The sequence below is a fragment of the Stegostoma tigrinum genome, chromosome 38 (assembly GCF_030684315.1).
Source record: "Stegostoma tigrinum isolate sSteTig4 chromosome 38, sSteTig4.hap1, whole genome shotgun sequence".
Lineage (NCBI taxonomy): Eukaryota > Metazoa > Chordata > Chondrichthyes > Orectolobiformes > Stegostomatidae > Stegostoma > Stegostoma tigrinum.
Genome location: NC_081391.1, coordinates 3,788,742 through 3,807,043, shown reverse-complemented (window position 1 = coordinate 3,807,043; position 18,302 = coordinate 3,788,742). Strand labels below are relative to the sequence as shown.

Below are 18,302 nucleotides of genomic sequence, written 5' to 3'. Positions count from 1 at the left end.
ACTCCTGACCCTTATTGAGTTTGTTCATTCCCTTTCAATAGGATTCAAGTCCCAAGAAAGAGCAGAAAATCTCTACTCCAGCCAGTACTGTCCCGAAAGTGGTGCCAACGAGCAAAATCATGCCTGTCAGTATATCAAGCTCCAGTGGTAATCCAAACAGGGAGACTATTTACTTGGATGATTCTCTTGATGAAGATCTCTCCCTTAAACCCCCTTCCCTCGAATCAGTCTCGGATGCATTGTCTGTCTTCAATAATTCAACCAAGATCGGCAGGATTGTAAATAATTCTGTCCCTCCTGCACCTCGACCTCACCCTGTGGCGAAAGAAGATAAAAAGGCCGTAGCCAAGGTCACACCTCTGGTACTTTCCCCAAAAACAGCATCCTGTTCCCCGAAAGCAGCCACACCATCTCTGAAAGCAGGTACCCCGTCTCTGAAAGCAGCCACTCAGTCTCCAAAAGTAGTTGCCCCCTCTCCAAAGTCAGGTACATCATCTCCAAAAGTGTCCACGCAGTCACCTGTCCCTTCAACCTTCAGTCATTTATTTGGCCATAGTTCAAGCAGCAAGAAATCCCAGGAAGGTTCTCGACCGGGAATGACCAGCTTGATCGCCGGCTACACTGCCCCATCATCCCAAACGTCCAAACTTCCTTCATTGACTTCCACAGCCAAACAGCACCAGCCTGGATTGCAGAGACTGAGCCAGTCACAGACCCAATCCACGAAACAACAATCCCAATCCAACATGCACCACAACAGCCTAGTGTCACACCCCCAAATTACCACTGGAAAAACGCTCCAAAATCCAGTTGTAAAGTTGAATGCCTGTCCACAGCATCTGCTCTCGAGTCACATGCCACAGTTTTCGGAGAAGTCAACTGCCTACCCAACATCCTTTTCCCCATCAGTTACTAGCAATGCCCAGGTTTCTCCCACGGTGTCTAGGACCAGCATCAGCCCGTCTACCTCTAGCGATTACATGTCCAAATCTGCAGTGCCTTCGAGCACCTCAGCCCAAGGTTTTAAACCTCCCTTCTCCATGGCTAGCCCACCTAAACCCACAACCCCTTCAAGTACCACAAACCAGAATGTGTCGACAGGGTCAAGCAATCTGACCGGAGGCCCAACAAGTCGGCAAAGCAGCGGCAAACACTCCAGCAGCCCGTCTAGCAGCAGACACTCACCTTCCGGATCAGTTGCTGGTCAGCAGCAGTCAACAGCCCTTGTAAAAAAAACCTCAGTGCCTCAGAAAATGGCCAGCCCACCAGGTACCGGGACTCTCGGCAGAAGCGCAACGGGCGGAGCAGTCAGCCGTGGCAGCTTGTGTGTGAGCGGGACACCCGTCAGGAGCAGCGGAACTGCCAGTAGGAGCAGCGTTGCTGGGGCAGCAGGAATGAGCACCCCGAACCGCAGCACCACAAGCACCTCCGTCACTCGGACTGGGGCTCTGAGCAGTGTAGCTGCTAACAGGAGCAGCCCAAGCGGAACTGTCAGTAGGACTAGTGTGAGTGGGGGGCCCGGAGGTGGCCCTCAGGTTGCTATAAAAATGCTGCCCTCCCTACACAGAACCCCCTCTGGCTCAGGAGCATCAACTGGTATCCAGGTAATTACCTGCTGGATTTACTATTTTTATGGTTCTCCCTCTTTATTGGAATTTTGTGTGAGAAACAGGTTTATCTCAAGCTAGCTGAAATAGAAAATTGAGAAACTAATCCTTCAGTTTTTTTTTCTGAATCTTGTTTGGATACCGTCTGGATTACTGTTATGTGGACTGATTGTCTGAATTTTGTTTTGTTTTTCACATGTTCTGTTTAGTTTCAGACACCAAACCTTGGAATGATGATTTGATTTGATTTATTTTGATTTATTGTAGTCACCTGTATCTGAGTACAGTGAAAGCTTTGTTTGTGAGTAGTGCTGGCAGATTATAGCAAACAAGGACATACATAATTTGGCTTTGAAAAGGGGTACAGTGCAAAAGGAGTAGAGAACCTGCTCTGTGTGTGCATTGCCTCTTGAGACCCACATTCTGCCCTAAGCCCCTCGTGTTAAAACTTTCCATTGGAGCAAGGTAGTGTTCTCAGACTCTAGTAGCCATAGTGAACTTTCCCAAACAGGAGTTATTTGGGTGCAGTTAAATGTGACTATTTGTACTTGACCCAACAACCTATATGCAGTTTATAAAACCCTGCTGGGCATTTCAGCCAGGTATTACATTTTGTTACTTGATGCATGTGCACCAATTTTCCTACCAGATTCCTAGTTGCGGGTTCTCCTTTTTCTTTCTAGTACCGTGCCCCAAAACCTTGGTTTGAATCAACTAACTCCCTGGCCATCAACTGACTGTCAGGACCTAGCTCCTCTCCTGTTATGCGAGGTTCAGTGTCATACTGCATTGTGTATGGGCCTCCAGAACAACAGACAGAGCTAGACAGGCTTTTGCTTAAGCCTGGCAAGTCCTACCTTTCCTCATAAGACAACACACCCATTTTCAGGTATCATTTACATCTTCTTGATGAGTTCAAAGTGAGAGGAGGAAAGTTTAAGGGAGATACGCGTGGAAAGTTCTTTACACAGAGGGTGGTGGGCGCCTGGAACGCGTTGCCAGCGGAGGTGGTAGACGCAGACACGTTAGCGTCTTTTAAGATATATTTGGACAGGTACATGGATGGGCAGGGAGTAAATGGACACATACCGTTAGAAAATAGATGACAGGTTAGACAAAGGATCTTGATCGGTGCAGGCTTTGAGGGCCGAAGGGCCTGTTCCTGTCCTGTAGGTTTCTTTGTTTCTTGACAGCGGCAGTACAGTCCTTGAATGTAAGGTAGAGGTTTGCAGATTTTCAAAAAGCATGGAGTGAAATGTTGGAGTAGTTGGGGAATGTCAACTAATTCGATCAGCCATGATGTTATTAAATGGCAGAGCAGGCTTGAGTGGCTTGCTGCTGCTCCTAATTCACACATATGCAAAATTTTTGAATACTGAATTCCTCCTTACCGAGTGACAGATTCATGGACTGATGTAAAGTAATGTATGAGAAGATACTTGCTCTGTTACAAGGTGACCTCAGTGGTGGGTGCCCAGCACTCCACTGTGCAGTTACTTACAACACTTAGGTATTGTTGCACGTGCTGACTGTAGATTTTCCTTTTCATAAAGATTTGTATTAGTTGATATCTGGCAACAATCTCAAGACAACCTGAGGCGTTTATAGCCAATGACATGTCGTCTTTTCACACTTATGAAGTGTAATCACTTCTGTGCATAACACAGCAGATAGATTGCATGCAGTTAGGTCCCACAAACTATATTTCTAAAAGTATTAATTCATTGATTCTGGATGCATTGACAAAACCAATGTTGATTATCTATGCAACTTTGCCCTTCAGAAGGTGATGGTGAGCTGCATTCTGTGTACTGTAAATACACTCAGTGCTGGTGGAAACGATTTCCAGGATTTTGACTCACTGACAATGAGCATAAGAACATAACAAACAAGAGTAGGCCCCTCGAGCCTGCTGCACCATTCAGTAAGATCATGGCTGCTCTTTTTGTGAACTCAGCTCCACTTACCCACCACTCTCTGTAATCCTTAATTCCTTTACTGTTCATAAATCTATCATCTTTACCTTAAAAGAATTCAACGAGGTAGCGTCAACTACTTCACTGGGCAGATAATTCCACAGATTCACAACCCTTTGGGTGAAGAATTTCTTTCTCAACTCAGTCCTAAATCTGCTCCCCCTTATTTTGAAGCTATGTCGACTAGATTTAGTTTCACCTTCCAGTGGAAAGAATCTCCCTGCTTCTATCTTATCTATTCCCTTCATAATTTTATATGTTTCTGTAAGATCCACCCCCCCCCGCCCTCATTTTTCAAAACTCGGATGAGTTTAGTCCCAGTCTGTTCAATCTCTCCTCATAAGCCAAACCCCTCAATTCCAGAATCAATCTCGTGAACCTCCTGTACATCACTGGCAGTGCCATTACATCCTTTCTCAAGTAAGGAGACCAAACTGTACACAGTACTTGAGGTGTGGCCTCACCAGCACCCGATACAGCTGCAGCTATTTTTTCCTATTGTTTTAAAACTCCATCCCTGTAGCAATGAGGGACAATATTTCATTTGCCTCCTTAATGACCTGCTGCACCTGCAAACCAACTTTTTGTGATTCTTCCAAAGGCCACCCATGTCGCTCTGCCCTACCAGCATGCTGCAGTTTTTTTTAAACCATTTAAATAGTCTCTTTTGCTATTAATCCTACCAAAATGGAAGACCTTACATTTACAAACATTGTACTCCGTCTGCCAGTCCTTTGCCCACTTGCTTAACCTGTCCATAACCCCTTGCAGACTTTGTGTCCTCTATTACACTTTGCTTTACCACTCATCTTAAGTGTCATCTGCAAACTTTGACATACTACACTTGGTCCCCAACTCTAAATTTTCTATGTAAATTGTAAACATTGGTGATTCCAACACTGATCCCTGAAGCACACCATTAGCCACTGATCATCAACCAGAAAAACATCCACTTATCCATACTCTTTGCTTCCTGTTAATTAACCTGTCTTCTATCTATATACATTACATATAACACTGTGCACCTTTATCTTATGCAGCAGTCTTTTAAGTAGCACCTTGTCAAATGCCTTCTGGAAATCCAGATACACCACATCCACCGGTTATTCTATGTGCTTGTAATGTCTTCAAAGAATTCTAGTAAATTAGTTAAACATGACCTGCCTTTCATGAATCCATGCTATATCTGCCCAGTGGTACAGTTTCTATCGAGATGTGTCGCTATTTCTTCCTTGATGATAGATTCAGGCATAGGGTAGCTCGGTGGTTAGCACTGCTGCCTCAGCGCTAGGGGCCCAGGTTCGATTCCACCCTTGGGTGACTATCTGTGTGTAGTTTGCACATTCTGTGTCTATGTGAGTTTCCTCCAGGTGCTGTAGTTACATCCCACAGTTCAAAGATGTGCAGGTTAGGTGGATAGGTCATGCTAAATTGTCCATAATGTCCAGGGTTGTGTAGGCTGGGTGGATTTGTCATGGAAAATGCAGGGATAGGGTAAGGGGGTGAGATGCTCTTTGGAGGTTCGCCACGGACCCAATGAGCCGAATGGTCTGCTTCCACTACAGAAGTTAAGCTAATGGGTCTATAGTTACCCGCCTTTTATCTACCTCCATTTTTTTATCATTACCGTCACATTTGCTGTTTTCTAATCCAGTGGAACTGCCCCAGAGTCCACCAAATTTTGGTAAATTATATGACCACGTTTGCTATTTCCCCCACCATATCTTTCAGTGCAGTGTGATGTATTCTGCCAGGGCCGGGAAACTTGTCAAACGTTAGCCCCATTAGCTTGCCCAACACTACCTCTTTATTGATAATGATGGCTTCTAGATCCTCACCTGCCATTGCTTGCCCGTCATCAATTATTGGCATGTTATTTGTGTCTTTTGCTGTGAAGCCTGGCTTTGGTCATTTCCTTATTTCCCATTATTAAATCCCTCTTCTTATCCTTTAAAGGACCAGTGTTTACCTTAGCCACTCTTTTTCCACAAACACATAAAATGAAACTTTTACTATCTGGTTCTATATTCTGAGCTAGCTTACTCTCATAATTGATCTTACCTTTCTTTATAACTTTTTTTGTGGCTTTCTGTTGACCTTTAAAGATTTGCCAATCCCCTAGTTTCTCACTAATCTTTGCGGGTTTGTATGCATCTGCTTCCAATTTGGTACCCTCCATTATTTCCTTTGTTATCCATGGCTAATTATCTCTTTTCCTACAGCCCTTCCTTTTCACTGGTATTTACTTTTGCTGAGCACTGTGAAAAATCTCTGAAAGTCCTCCAGTGTTCTTCAATTGTCCCACCAGACAGTCTTTGCTCCTAGTCTACCTTAGCCAACTCTTCCCTCACCCCATTGTAGTCTCCTTTGTTTAAATACAAGGCATTGATTTTTGGATTTTACCTTCTCACCTTCCATCTGTATTTTAAATTCAGCCATACTGTGATCGTTCCTTCCGAGAAGATCCCTAACTATGAGACCATCAATTATTCCTGTCTCGTTACACAGGACCAGATCTCAGATAGCTTGCTCCTTCATAGTTTCATTATATACTGTTTGTGGAAGCTATCACGGATGCATTCCATGAGCTCTTCCTCAAGACAACCTTGACCGACTTGCTTTGACCAATCAACATGTAGATTAAAATCCTCCATGATAATTGCCGTACCATTTCTACGTGCGTCAGTTATTTCTTTATCGCCTGCCCACCCTGGTGTTATTTCTTGGTGGCCTGTAGACTACATCTATCTGTAACTTCTTTCCCTTACTATTTCTAATTTCCACCCAGAATGATTCAATCTTTTTCTCCATAGAACCTATATCATCTCTTACTGTCGCCCTGATGTCACCCTTAAATATTAGAGATATATGACTCCTTTTCCTTCCTGTCTGTCCATTTGAATATTCTGATATTTCTGGATATTTCACTCCCGGTCATGACCATCCTGCAAACATGCCTTACTAATGGCCACCAAATCATACCCGTTCATGATGCGCTGTCAACTCATCTATCTTGTTTTGAATGTTGCAAACATTCAGGTATGCTAGTTTTTGTACGTTTTTAAATCCTGACAGCTCCACCAGAAGAACCTTTGTTTTCAAACAATTCTCACTTTTTTCTGTCACTACCTGGTTTCCACTCATCTTAATGCTACACTGCTCCGCTGCTTTTTGTTTCTAATTTACAGTCTTGATTCTCTTTTTCCTTATGCCCTCACCCACTGTAGCAACTGAGAGCATCCCCTGAGGTTCCCATCTCCCTGCCAAACTAATTTTGAGTTCACCTAACAGTGAAGGAATGCCAGAGCTCCAAGTCAGGATGGCCTGTGACTGGAGAGGAACTTACAGGTGCGGTGGTTTCCCGGTGTATTTGTTGCCCTTGTCTGTGTAGTTAGTGGAGGTCCCATGTTTAGAACGTGTTTGCAAAAAGTCTTGTCAAGTTGCTGAGTATACCTGATACTCAGAGCAGCCACTGTGTGTTGATGGTATGGGGTGTGTTTCAATTAATAGAGAAGTTGTCAGTCAAACAGATTATTTGATGTTGGATGGTGTTGTTTAACCTGTGTCTTCAAAATGTTGGACAGGCTTTGGAAGTTAGGAAGTGAGTCACTCTCTGCAGAATCCCCAGCCTGTGAGCTACTCTTGGTCAAACAGTATTTATATGGGCATGACCAGTTAAGTTTATGATCAGGTGTAATCCCCAACTTATTGATGGAGGATTCACGATGGAAGTATAATTAAATGACATGACTAGGTTGTCTTGACGGAGATGGTCATTGGTAACATTTGTATGGTGCACCCACTACAAGTCAACCCACACCTGAATATTGTTCTTGATCAGCTGCATGCTGCCATAGATCCTTTCATTATCTGAGAAATTTTGCAATCACTGTGCAATCATCAGCAAACATCCCCACTTTTGACATGCTAAAGGGACAGTTGTTGATAAAGCAGTTGCTGTGGTTCTGTTGAAACATGAAACTGAGTGTCCTGTCGAGTGGATGTTAAAAAAAATCTGATGTACTGCTATCCTGATTAACGTTCTTTTCTCAACCAACACCACTAAAGTTGTTGCTGTTTATGGAATCTTACCGATTACAAATTGGCTACTAAATTTCCTACCATGCAAAGTTGACTACTCTTCAGAATTAATTCATTGGCTATAAAGTAATTTGGAATGTTCTGCCAAAGGTGCTGTTTAGCAAGTATTTTTAACCATGCCACTGTAGAAAGAGTAAGATAGTGATGTTGAGGAAGGAGGACCAAGAGCAGAGTTACCCTGGACTGAATGTTGGATATGAATTGTTGTTTCTCCTGGTAACTAACAGATTGACCGGACTACAGCACTGAACAACCTGGCAACAGATTGAAAGATTGCATTGAGGAGGAGTGTGACCCTTTCATCGAGAAATTGCTTCAAATTTTAAAATGTTTTAAAAAATGATTTTGACTGTGCAGCTTATCCTTTCCATGTTTTCCCATTCCATTTGTGTCTCATGTGAATTGCTGAATTTAAATTTAATTGTATCTTAGGGGCTGTGAAGTTGTTCCCTTTGCTGCTTCTGATTGATCCATCTTGATAAGGGAACAATTATTTTTAAAGGGCTACGTTTCAACTTTAATAGAATCATACAGTACTGAATACATCAGCCTTTGAGACTACAATCAGGAGCTATATTTTGATTTTCAGGGGCTCCTCTTTCATTTTCATGAACTCAGTTATTAGGTGTTGAATTAATGCAGGAATAATTTCTTCTGTATTGGGATTGACATTTTGGGTATTTGGACTAACAGGCAGAATTGGAAAAAGTCATGAATATCCGTAATAATTAACAACCCTCCATTAGACGTAAAGCCGAATTCTGCAAAGAGGCGTTCATTTCCTAGACAGCACAGTATGACACAAGGTGGTAAGCATAAGTTAATAACTGGTCCGCTCTTCTACACATGAAACATCATTAACCTAAACACATCTTTCACAGCTAATGCATTTCCATCACTGTACTTAAAGCTGCAGCAGTTTAGCAAGCAGTTACCACCCGTATATATGACATTTCAGTCTCCAATTTAAGTTTCAGATTGACAGTGTTCATTAGAATAGCATCCTCTACATTTTCCCCCATAAAGAAGGTACTGATTTTTTGCAGCTTTATACTAGAGATTCCACACTCATATGCAAGGAGTTCATTACTTCAGTGATTTAAAGTTTTCCTGGGTTGCAGTTGACTGACAGGTTTAAAATTGTTCTATTATTTTGCAGTGCCCTCCTCACCTTCCCAGCCTTCTTACAGCCACTTACTCTGACTTCTCCCAAGTGGCAAGACCTTCACTCCCAAAACAAAAGCTCCAGCTCATGGATCCTGACAAAAGGCAGTTATGGCACCCTGGGAACTCCCTTACTGCCACCGTTTATTTCCTTAACTGCTCAGTATTCCCCCAATCACAGGCTGTAATTCTGCCATGTTTGCTGATGATGATGAGTTCACTTCCGAACGTGTTGGAGGCAGACCTGCCCACCCCTCCCTTGTACTTTAAACCCTGCTCTAGTTGATCGCACATTTATTTCTCCCCCTTTGTCCATCTGGGTAGCATCACATGTACCTTGTTCCATTATTGTTAATCCACAGAATCACTTTTTCTTCCTGCTTGGGTACCATTATATTTTAGGTGCCTCTCAAGGATCTGCCCTCCTCTTCCCTCTTCCCTGCTCCCTCACCCCCAACCTTTTCTCATCTACATGCTGCCCCTTTGGTAGTATCTTCTGAAAGCAGTGTTACTTGCCACATGTATACTGACAGTAGCCAGTCCTACCTCACCACCACCTCTTGTGACTTGACCATACTGTTTCTAAATCTTCAAATTGCTTACTTGACATCCAGTGTTAGATGAGCAGAAATCTCCTTTAGTTAAATATTGGGAAAATTTGAAACCATTGAACTTGATCCCCAAATTCCCTGGCAGCTGTCTTGCATCTGAACCAGACTGTTCACAATCTTGATACAACTTTAACCTTGAGATAAATTCCTGACCGCACATTCATATAACATCATGGATGGCTTGCTTCCATATGTATAACTTCACCTGCTCCACGCGTGCTGCTCAGACTCTCATTTCTGCTTTTGTTACTCCCTACTTACCTATTCCAACCCATCCCGATTGACCTGTTATATTCTACTCTTTGTAAACTGGACGTCATTTAAACTTATGCCTCACATCTGAATGTTGGCTACAGGACAGGCAATGAATGGATTTTAAAATTCTTATCCTTGTTTTCAAATTGCTCCGTTGCACCATTGGCTCACTCTCTCCCTGTAATGTTCCCCAGCCCTAAAACCTTCCATGATATCCACAGTCTTCCAATCCTGATCTCTCCAACATTAGCAGCCACAGTCTTCCAATCCTGATCTCTCCAACATTAGCAGCCGCAACTTCAGTTTTCAGCACCCTAAGCATTGGAATTCCTTCCCTAAACTCTTTGCCTTCAGAACACTGTTTATAAACCATCAACCCTAATATATCCGCATGCTTCTCAGGGCCATATTTGTTTGATGAGGTACATAGGGATCTTTTACTCTATTGAGGACGCTATTTAAATAAACTTATTGTTGTTCTAGGCAACTGCTGGATCGACCTTATTGGCAAACACATCACCTCTGACCCTAATGACGTCTCCCCTGAATGTAACAAATCTGAATGCAACCTCGGCATCCCTGAACTCAGCTGCCGCGTTCAGCATGTTGGGCGGTCTGGTTCCCGTCTCCCTGCCCTTCCAGCTCCCGCTCAACCTGCTCAGTTTTGCTTCAGAATCGGACATCACCACCACCACGCCTACTGGATCTACCTCAGCCACATTCCAGCACAACATAACACAAAGTAAGTCCCTGGGTTGGTGGAATGAGATGACTTGCGTCAGGAGCCACAGGGTGCCAGTCCTAGACACATGGATGAGCCAAATGGACATTGAGATCAGACAGTGCCTCTTAGTGACTGTCTGTCAGAGAACATTATGTAGTAACAGCTCCCTATCTTTTCCCCACTGCTCTACTCATCTTTTGGATTTTGGAAGCTGATTGAAATTGTCTAAGCGCACACCTTATTGAAGAGTTTTGCTTGAATTGCTTTGTAAGATTCTTGATTTGTGGACTAGATGCCAGTGAATCTATCCGAGGGTGGCAGTGGTCATGTTGGGTTTCTTCAGATTCCTGCAGTGCATGATGGGATTAGGTTGCCTGTCAGTATAGTAAAAAAAAATGAGGGGAGGATATCCATTGCATGCTGCTCAATGACCTCTGCTTGATGCTATAGCAAAGGATGGCATAGTTTCACTACCTTAACCACTGGATCTCATTTATGGGCTGGCAGAACCAGGAGCCACTGAAATGGGGCCATCATTTGGGAAGTTCAAGGAATAAGGTGATTGTTTTGGAGGTGGGGTATAGTGGTGACGGTTTGTAAGAGAGGTCAAGAATGGACTAGCTGATGTTTTGTGGGAAATTGTGCAAATTGGCATAGGGACATGAGAATAAGGGATGTAAGCATGTGGCTAAAAGAGTGGTACAGGAAAAGAAAGAGCAGTTCCTTTTCATTGGGGTATTGGAACAGGATGGATCTGTACCATAGGGAAGGTCTCCAGCTGAACTGAGCTGAGACCAGTTTTCAAGCGAAAAGGGTAAATAGGGTGGCCAACAAGATTTTAAACTAGAAAGTAGGGATGAAGGGAAGGGTAAAATTTCAAAAAGTATAATTGCCAATAGGAAACAAGGCAAGAGGTTAACATCGGTGGAAATGTATGAAAACAAAATGAAAGGAGAACTCAGGAAAGGTTATTAAAGTCTCTAGCACAGTGTGTTTGGAAAGGGCTAGGAATCAAACTTCGAGCACACTGGATAAATGAATGACAATGAGAAGAGGGTTGTCAATGTAAGACTGAAGGTGTTGTATCTGAATGCATGCACTGTACAAAATAAGGTAAATGATCTTGAGGCTTAGATCAAAATTGGCAGGTGTGACGTGGTGGGCATCAGAGATATGGCTGCAAGGGGATAGGCTGAGAGGAGACAGACAGGTCAAAGAGGCAGGGTAAGAGAAGAGGTTTCGCAGAGGTGTTAAAATACTTACAGAGCTAGTAGGAACTGCCAATGCTGGACAATCTGAGATAACACGGTGTGGAGCATTACTGGGAGAGAGTGAGGCTACGGTGCAATGGAGCAATTTGAAAACAAGGATAAGAATGTTAAAATCAAGACATTGCTTGTCTGCAGCCAACACTCAGATGTGAGGCAGCAGAAGTTTGAATGACGTCCAGTTTACAAAGGGTAGAATATGACAGGTTAACCGGGATGGCTGGAATAGTTAAGTAGGGAGTAACAAAAGCAGAAATGAGGGTCTGAGCAGCACGCGTGGAGCAGGTGAAGTTATGCATATGGAAGGATGTATTCAAGGACATACATCCTATGAAATCGGCAGGTGGGCAGATAGGGCGGGTGTTGCCTTATTAGTAAGAAATGAAATTAAATCAGTAGCAAGAAACAAAGTAGGGTCAGATGATGTAGAATCTGTGTAGGTAGAGTTGAGGAACCAAAAAGATTTTTTAAAAATCCCATAATGGGAGTTATGTACAGACCTCCAAACAGTAGTCAGGATGTGAGGCACAAAATACGTCAGGAGATAGAAAAGGCATGTAAGAAAGGCTTGGTTACAGTGATCATGGGGGAATTTCAATATGCAGGTGGACTTGGAAAATCAGCTTAGTATTGGATCACAAGAAAAGGAATTTGTGGAATGTCTATGGGATGACACTTTGGAACAGCTTGTAGTGGACCCCATGAGGGAACAATCAGTTTTGGATTTAATGTTGCACAATGAGGCAGACTTGATACAGGAGCATAAGGTGAAGAGAACCCTTAGAAAGCAGTTACCATAATATGATCGAATTTACTCTGCAGTATGAAAGGGAAAAGGTGGAATCAGATGTAATAGTATTACAGTTGAATAAAGGCAACTACAGGGGCATGAAGAGCTGACCAGAACTGACTGGGGAAAAGAATCTAGCAGGAAAGACAGTGGAATGGCAATGGCAGGAATTTCTGGGAGTAATTCAGGAGAGACAGCAAAAATTCATCCCTAGGAAAAAGAAGCATACTAAAGGGAGGACGAGGCAACCGTGGCCAACTAGAGAAGTCGGGGACAGCATAAAAGCAAATGAGAAAGCCGGTGAAGGGCAGTGGGAAGCCTACAAAGACTAACAGAACAACAAAAAATAAGGAAGGAGAAAATTAAATATTTGGGTAAGTTAGCCAGTAACATAAAAGAAGATGCAAGAGTTTCTTTGGATATAAAAGGGACAAAAGAGAGACAAAAATGGACATTGGGCTGCTGGAGAAGTAGGAAATGGGAACAAAGAAATGGCTACGGAACTGAATAAGTTCGTTCTTCACGGTGGAAGACACGAGTATTATCCCAAAGATTCAAGACAGTTGAGGGGAGGGCAGAGGTGAGTATGGTGGCCATCACCAAGGGAAAAATTGTTAGAAAAATTGAGAGATCTGAAGGTGGATAACTCACCTGGAGCAGATACACCCAAGAGCCTGAAGGACATAGCTGAAAAGATAATGGAGGCGTTAGTGCTGATCTTTCAGGAATCGCTGGAGTCAGAGGGTCCCAGAGGACTGGAAAATTGCTAATGCAACCACACTATCCTTCCCACCCTTTTTTTTTAGGGGACACAGTTTAAAAATAAGGCGTAGGCCATTGAGAACAGAGTTGAGGAAAAACTTCTTCACCCAGAAACTGGTGGATATATGGAATGCTCTGCCCCAGAAGGCAGTGGAGGCCAAGTCTCTGGATAGTTTCAAGAAAGAGATGGATAGCGCTTTTAAAGATAGTGGAATGAAGGGTTATGGGGATAAGGCAGGAACAGGATACTGATTGTGGATGATCAGCCATGATCGTAATGAATGGTGGTGCTGGCTTGAAGGGCTGAATGGCCTACTGCAGCATCTATTGTCTATTGTCTGTTGCCTATTTATTAAGGGAGTGAGGCAGAAGACACGAAACTACAAGCTGATTAGCCTGACCTCGGTCATTGGTAAGATTTTGGAGTCCATTGTGAAGGATGAGATTTCTGAATACTTACAAGTGCATGGGAAAATGGGGAAAAGTTAGCATGGTTTGATTAAGGGGAGGTAATGCCTGACAAATCTGTTAGAATTCTTTGAGGAGATAACGAGCAGGTTCAACTAAGAAGAGCTGATGGATGTTATCTACCTGAACTTCCAAAAGACCTTTGACAAGGTGCTGCACAGGAGGCTGCTGAGTAAGATAAGGGCCCATGGTGTTAGAGACAAGGCACTGGCATGGATAGAAGATTGCTTTTTGCCAGACAGCAGAGTGTTAGGATAAAAGGTTCCTTCTCAGGATGGCAGCCAGTGGTTAGTGGTGTTCCACAAGGTCAGCGTTGGAACCACAACTTTTCACTTTACATATTATTGATTTAAATGAAGGAACTGAGGGCATTCTGGCCAAGTTTGCAGATAATACAAAGATAGGTGGAGGGACAAAGTAGTATTGAGAAGGCGGGAAGCTGCAGAAGGATTTAAACAGGTTAGGTGAGTGGGCAAAGAAGTGGCCGATGGAATATGAGGTCATGCAGTTTGGTAGGAAGAATAGAGGCATAGTATATTTTCTAAACTGGGTGAAAATTCAGAAATCTGAAGTGCCAAAGGACTTGGATTGCCCAGGATTCTCTTAAGGTAAACTTGCAGGTTGAGTCAATAGTTAGGAAGGCAAATACAATGTTGACATTTATTTTGAGAGGACTAGAATATCAAAGCAGGTTGTACTTCTGAGACTTTATAAAGCTCTGGTCAGACCACATTTAGAGTATCGTGAGCAATTTTGGCCCTCCATACCTCAGGAAGGATGTATTGGCCCTGGAGCAGTCCAGAGGAGTTCATGAGAATGATCCCAGAAATGAAAAGCTTAACATATGAGGAACATTTGAAGACTCTGGGTCGATACTTAATGAATTTTAGGAGGATTGGGGGTGTCTAATTGAAACTTAACAGAATACTGAACAGCCTTGACAGAGTGGATGTTGGGAAGATGTTTCCATTGGCAGGAGAAAGTAGTATCCGAAGGCAGAGCCTTAACATTAAGGGAAGCCCCTTTAGAATGGATACAAAGAGAAACTTCCTCAGTCAGAGATGAATCTATGGGATTCATTTCCACAGAAGGCTGTTGAAGCTAGGTCATTGATTTTATTTAAGACAAACATAGGTTCTTAATTGTAAGATAATAAAATGTGAGGCTGGATGAACACAGCAGGCCAAGCAGCATCTCAGGAGCACAAAAGCTGACGTTTCGGGCCTAGGCCCGAAACGTCAGCTTTTGTGCTCCTGAGATGCTGCTTGGCCTGCTGTGTTCATCCAGCCTCACATTTTATTATCTTGGAATCTCCAGCATCTGCAGTTCCCATTATCTCTTAGGTTCTTAATTGTCATGGGGATCAAGGGATACAGGGAGAAAGTGGGAGAAGGGACGTTGGAAATTTATCAGCCATGTTTGAATAGCAGAGTAGACTTATTGGCCAAATAGTCTAATTTGTACTCCTGTGTCCTTTGGTCTGAATTACATGGACTGTCTATACTGCAACCTTTCAGGAAGAGTCTGACAGGATAGAACCACAACATGTAAAATTGTACATAGAGCTCTTCACCTGGCCAACTGGGTCAAGAGTTTTGCAGAGGGCCAGTTACCTCAAAATAATCCAAAGCTATCGGTGTACTGAGTTCCCTTGAAACTCTGTGGTGGAGGTAAATAACTAGGTAATTCATTTTGTTTCACCTGAGGCTCCAACTTTGGCCCGGGGTCCAGGAAGTGACCCTCTCACCTTCAATATAAAGCCATTGTAATAATCTGCATCTATTGGTGAGGGCATGTGGGGCCCGAAATGATGTCTCAGCTGAGAGCATCTCTGAAAAGTGCATCATTCCTCAGTACTGCACTGGAATTCCAGCCTAGAATTTGGGATCAGCTGGGAACAAGCAGGGATTTAAGAGTCACAAGTCAGTTGTGCAGTGAGTTTGTATTCTGAGTCATTTTGGGGTAATAGTAACTTACTTTGCTTCACCAACAATTACAGCCATTCTTCATGCTTGCTGTTTCGGAGTTTGCAATGTTAAATATTGTTTGGGTTTTTGATGTAGTGGAGAGGGTAGCTGATGTTGTGCAAATGGACTTTCAAAAGGCATTTGTTAAAGTGCCCAGCCAGAGACCTGTTAACAAAAGTCCAAGACATTAGATAAGCAGTGAGTACACAATTACTTAAAGGATAGAAAGCAGAGAATCACGGTGAAAGTTTGTTTGCAGGCTGGAGGGAAATCTATTGTGGCTGCCTCTACAGTAAATATTAGGATGGCTGCTAGTCTTGATATTATTAAGGACCTGGACTTAGCTGCACAGAAACATTTTGTTGACACAGAACTCTGGCAAATAATAAATAGTGAGGGATATTGCAGAAGATTTCAGGAGGACACTGATAAAATGAGCAACCCCTGGAATGTAGTATCTGATAAATGGTCACTGGCTGCACCATGTGCATTTTGCGAAGAATGAAGAGAAGCAATGTGAACTATATTATACAATTTTAAAATAGTTGCATAAACAAAGACACCCGGGGGTTCACATAACACAAGTACTTGTAAGTCACAAGACAAATTGAAAAGCATTAGGAGTCCTGAATTTAACGAGGAGAAATTGTTACTTGTGCCTCATTAAGCCATACAGCACAGAAACAGATCTTTTGGCCCAACGTATCTGTTTAGTTTTGGGTCTGGCACCTCAGGAAAGAGATCCAGAGAATGCTGTATAAAGGTTTACAATGATGAGGGAGTTCAGTGGTATGAAAAGACTGGAGAAGCTGACATTTAGGGTACAAAAGGTGAGGGAAATGTAATTGAGATCTTAAAACTCTCAAACATTTTTGATAAAATGAATAAGCAGAAACTTTCCCCTGGCGGGAGAGTCAGTAACAGAATGACACAGGTTTAAGAAATTTCCAAAAGACCTAAGAGGTGATGGCATATTTTTACATAGGTTATGATGATCTGAAATGCACTGTCAGGAAAGCTGGCAGGCACAACTTTAAGGATAACTTTCAAAAGGGAATTACATGATGACTTGATAAAGAAAATCCATGGGCTCTAGGCAAAGAGAATATTGGGACTGGTTGGTACTCTCTTTTTGAAGATGTGGTACAGACATGATACATGACTGGGGTCTTATGTGCTGTATGATTCTAAACACTGACTCCTTGAGAGCTTGTATTATCAGGATGTGGAACCTCAGCTGTCTTAATTGTCTCCCTCTTCTTGACAGGTATTTTGAAAGGTTTGCAGTCTGGTTCTACACAGCTTTCCCGATCAAATGTGCCAGCCCATTTACAACAGGCCTACACAGGTACCATTCTGTTTTTACAGGCACCACGTGTCATGGTTTTAACTGTTCCATTGGTTGATGCAGCAGTGCCCACTGCTTGATGGAGCAAGTTATGGATCAATGCCTAAATTTATTCCTGTCAGTCCTCTATTTGGCTTTCACTGAAGTTTAGGGATGGAAAACAGTGGTTTTATGTACTATGGACTAAGGCTACTTACTAGCGAGGGTACATGTAAGTTACACCGTTTCTCTAAACTTTGTAACAAGAATTGTACTAGAATAAAGATCTTAGCAACAGACTGTCTTCTGATGCAGTCCTACGATCATTTGAGCATATAAATTAGGCTCAGAAGTAGACGATTTGATCCCTTAAGCCTACTCCACCATTCAGTAAGATCTGTTCATGTTTCAAATTCCATGTTCAAAAAACAATAAAAGATGACTAAAATGATAAAGCAGAAAATAAATGAATGTAAACTTGTAAATAATATCAAAAGCTTTTTAAATATATAAAAAGGAAGCAAGAAGTCAAAGTGAACATAGGCCCCTTAGAGAATGAGGCTGAGGAATTAATAATTGGGAACCAGGAAATACTTTGTATTGGAGTTGTCACAATGGAAGACAATAATAGCATTCCGAAATGACTAAATATTCTAGGGGCAAAGGAGGAGAGGAAATAAATACAAATCTAACACTAGACAAAATGCGCGAAAGACACTAATGGGGCTAAAGACTGATATGTCTCCTCTACCTGATGCGCCCTAGAATATTAAAGGAAATAGCTACAGAGCCAATGCGTGCACTGATTGTAATCTTCCAAGAATTCTTAGATTCTGCAAAAGTGACGGGACTAGAAAATTGCCAATGTAACACCTTTATTTAAGAAGCGAAGGAGAGAAAAACGGGTAATTACAGGCCAGTTAGCTTAATGTCTATTATTGGGAAAATGTTCATGTAGTATAAAGGATATAATAGCAGAGCATTTAAATAATAATAATACAGCGAGTTTTGAGAAGATTTGTAGCTCAGGATGAGGTTCTGGATGTAAGATTGCTCGCTGAGCTGGAAGGTTCGTTTTCAGACGTTTCGTAGGTAACATCATCACTACATTGGACAAACTGGCAGAAAGCTAGCCACCAGAATACATGAACATCAACTAGCCACAAAACGACATGACCCACTATCACTCGTACCCTTACGTACAGATGAGGAAGGACACCACTTTGATTGGGACAACACATCCATCCTAGGACAAGCCAAACAGAGACACGCACGAGAATTC

The 18,302-nt window shown here is 42.6% G+C and overlaps 1 protein-coding gene across 1 annotated transcript in view; it reads left to right on the top strand.

The window, feature by feature from the left end:
* LOC125446965 (ubinuclein-2-like) overlaps nt 1-18,302 on the top strand; it is a 138,277-nt gene that overhangs the window by 110,647 nt on the left and 9,328 nt on the right. Inside the window, exons 14-16 of the mRNA XM_048520997.2 lie at nt 42-1,604; nt 10,198-10,456; nt 16,961-17,041. Of these exons, the coding sequence (XP_048376954.1) occupies nt 42-1,604; nt 10,198-10,456; nt 16,961-17,041 (1,903 nt within the window). The remainder of the gene's footprint in view (nt 1-41; nt 1,605-10,197; nt 10,457-16,960; nt 17,042-18,302) is intronic.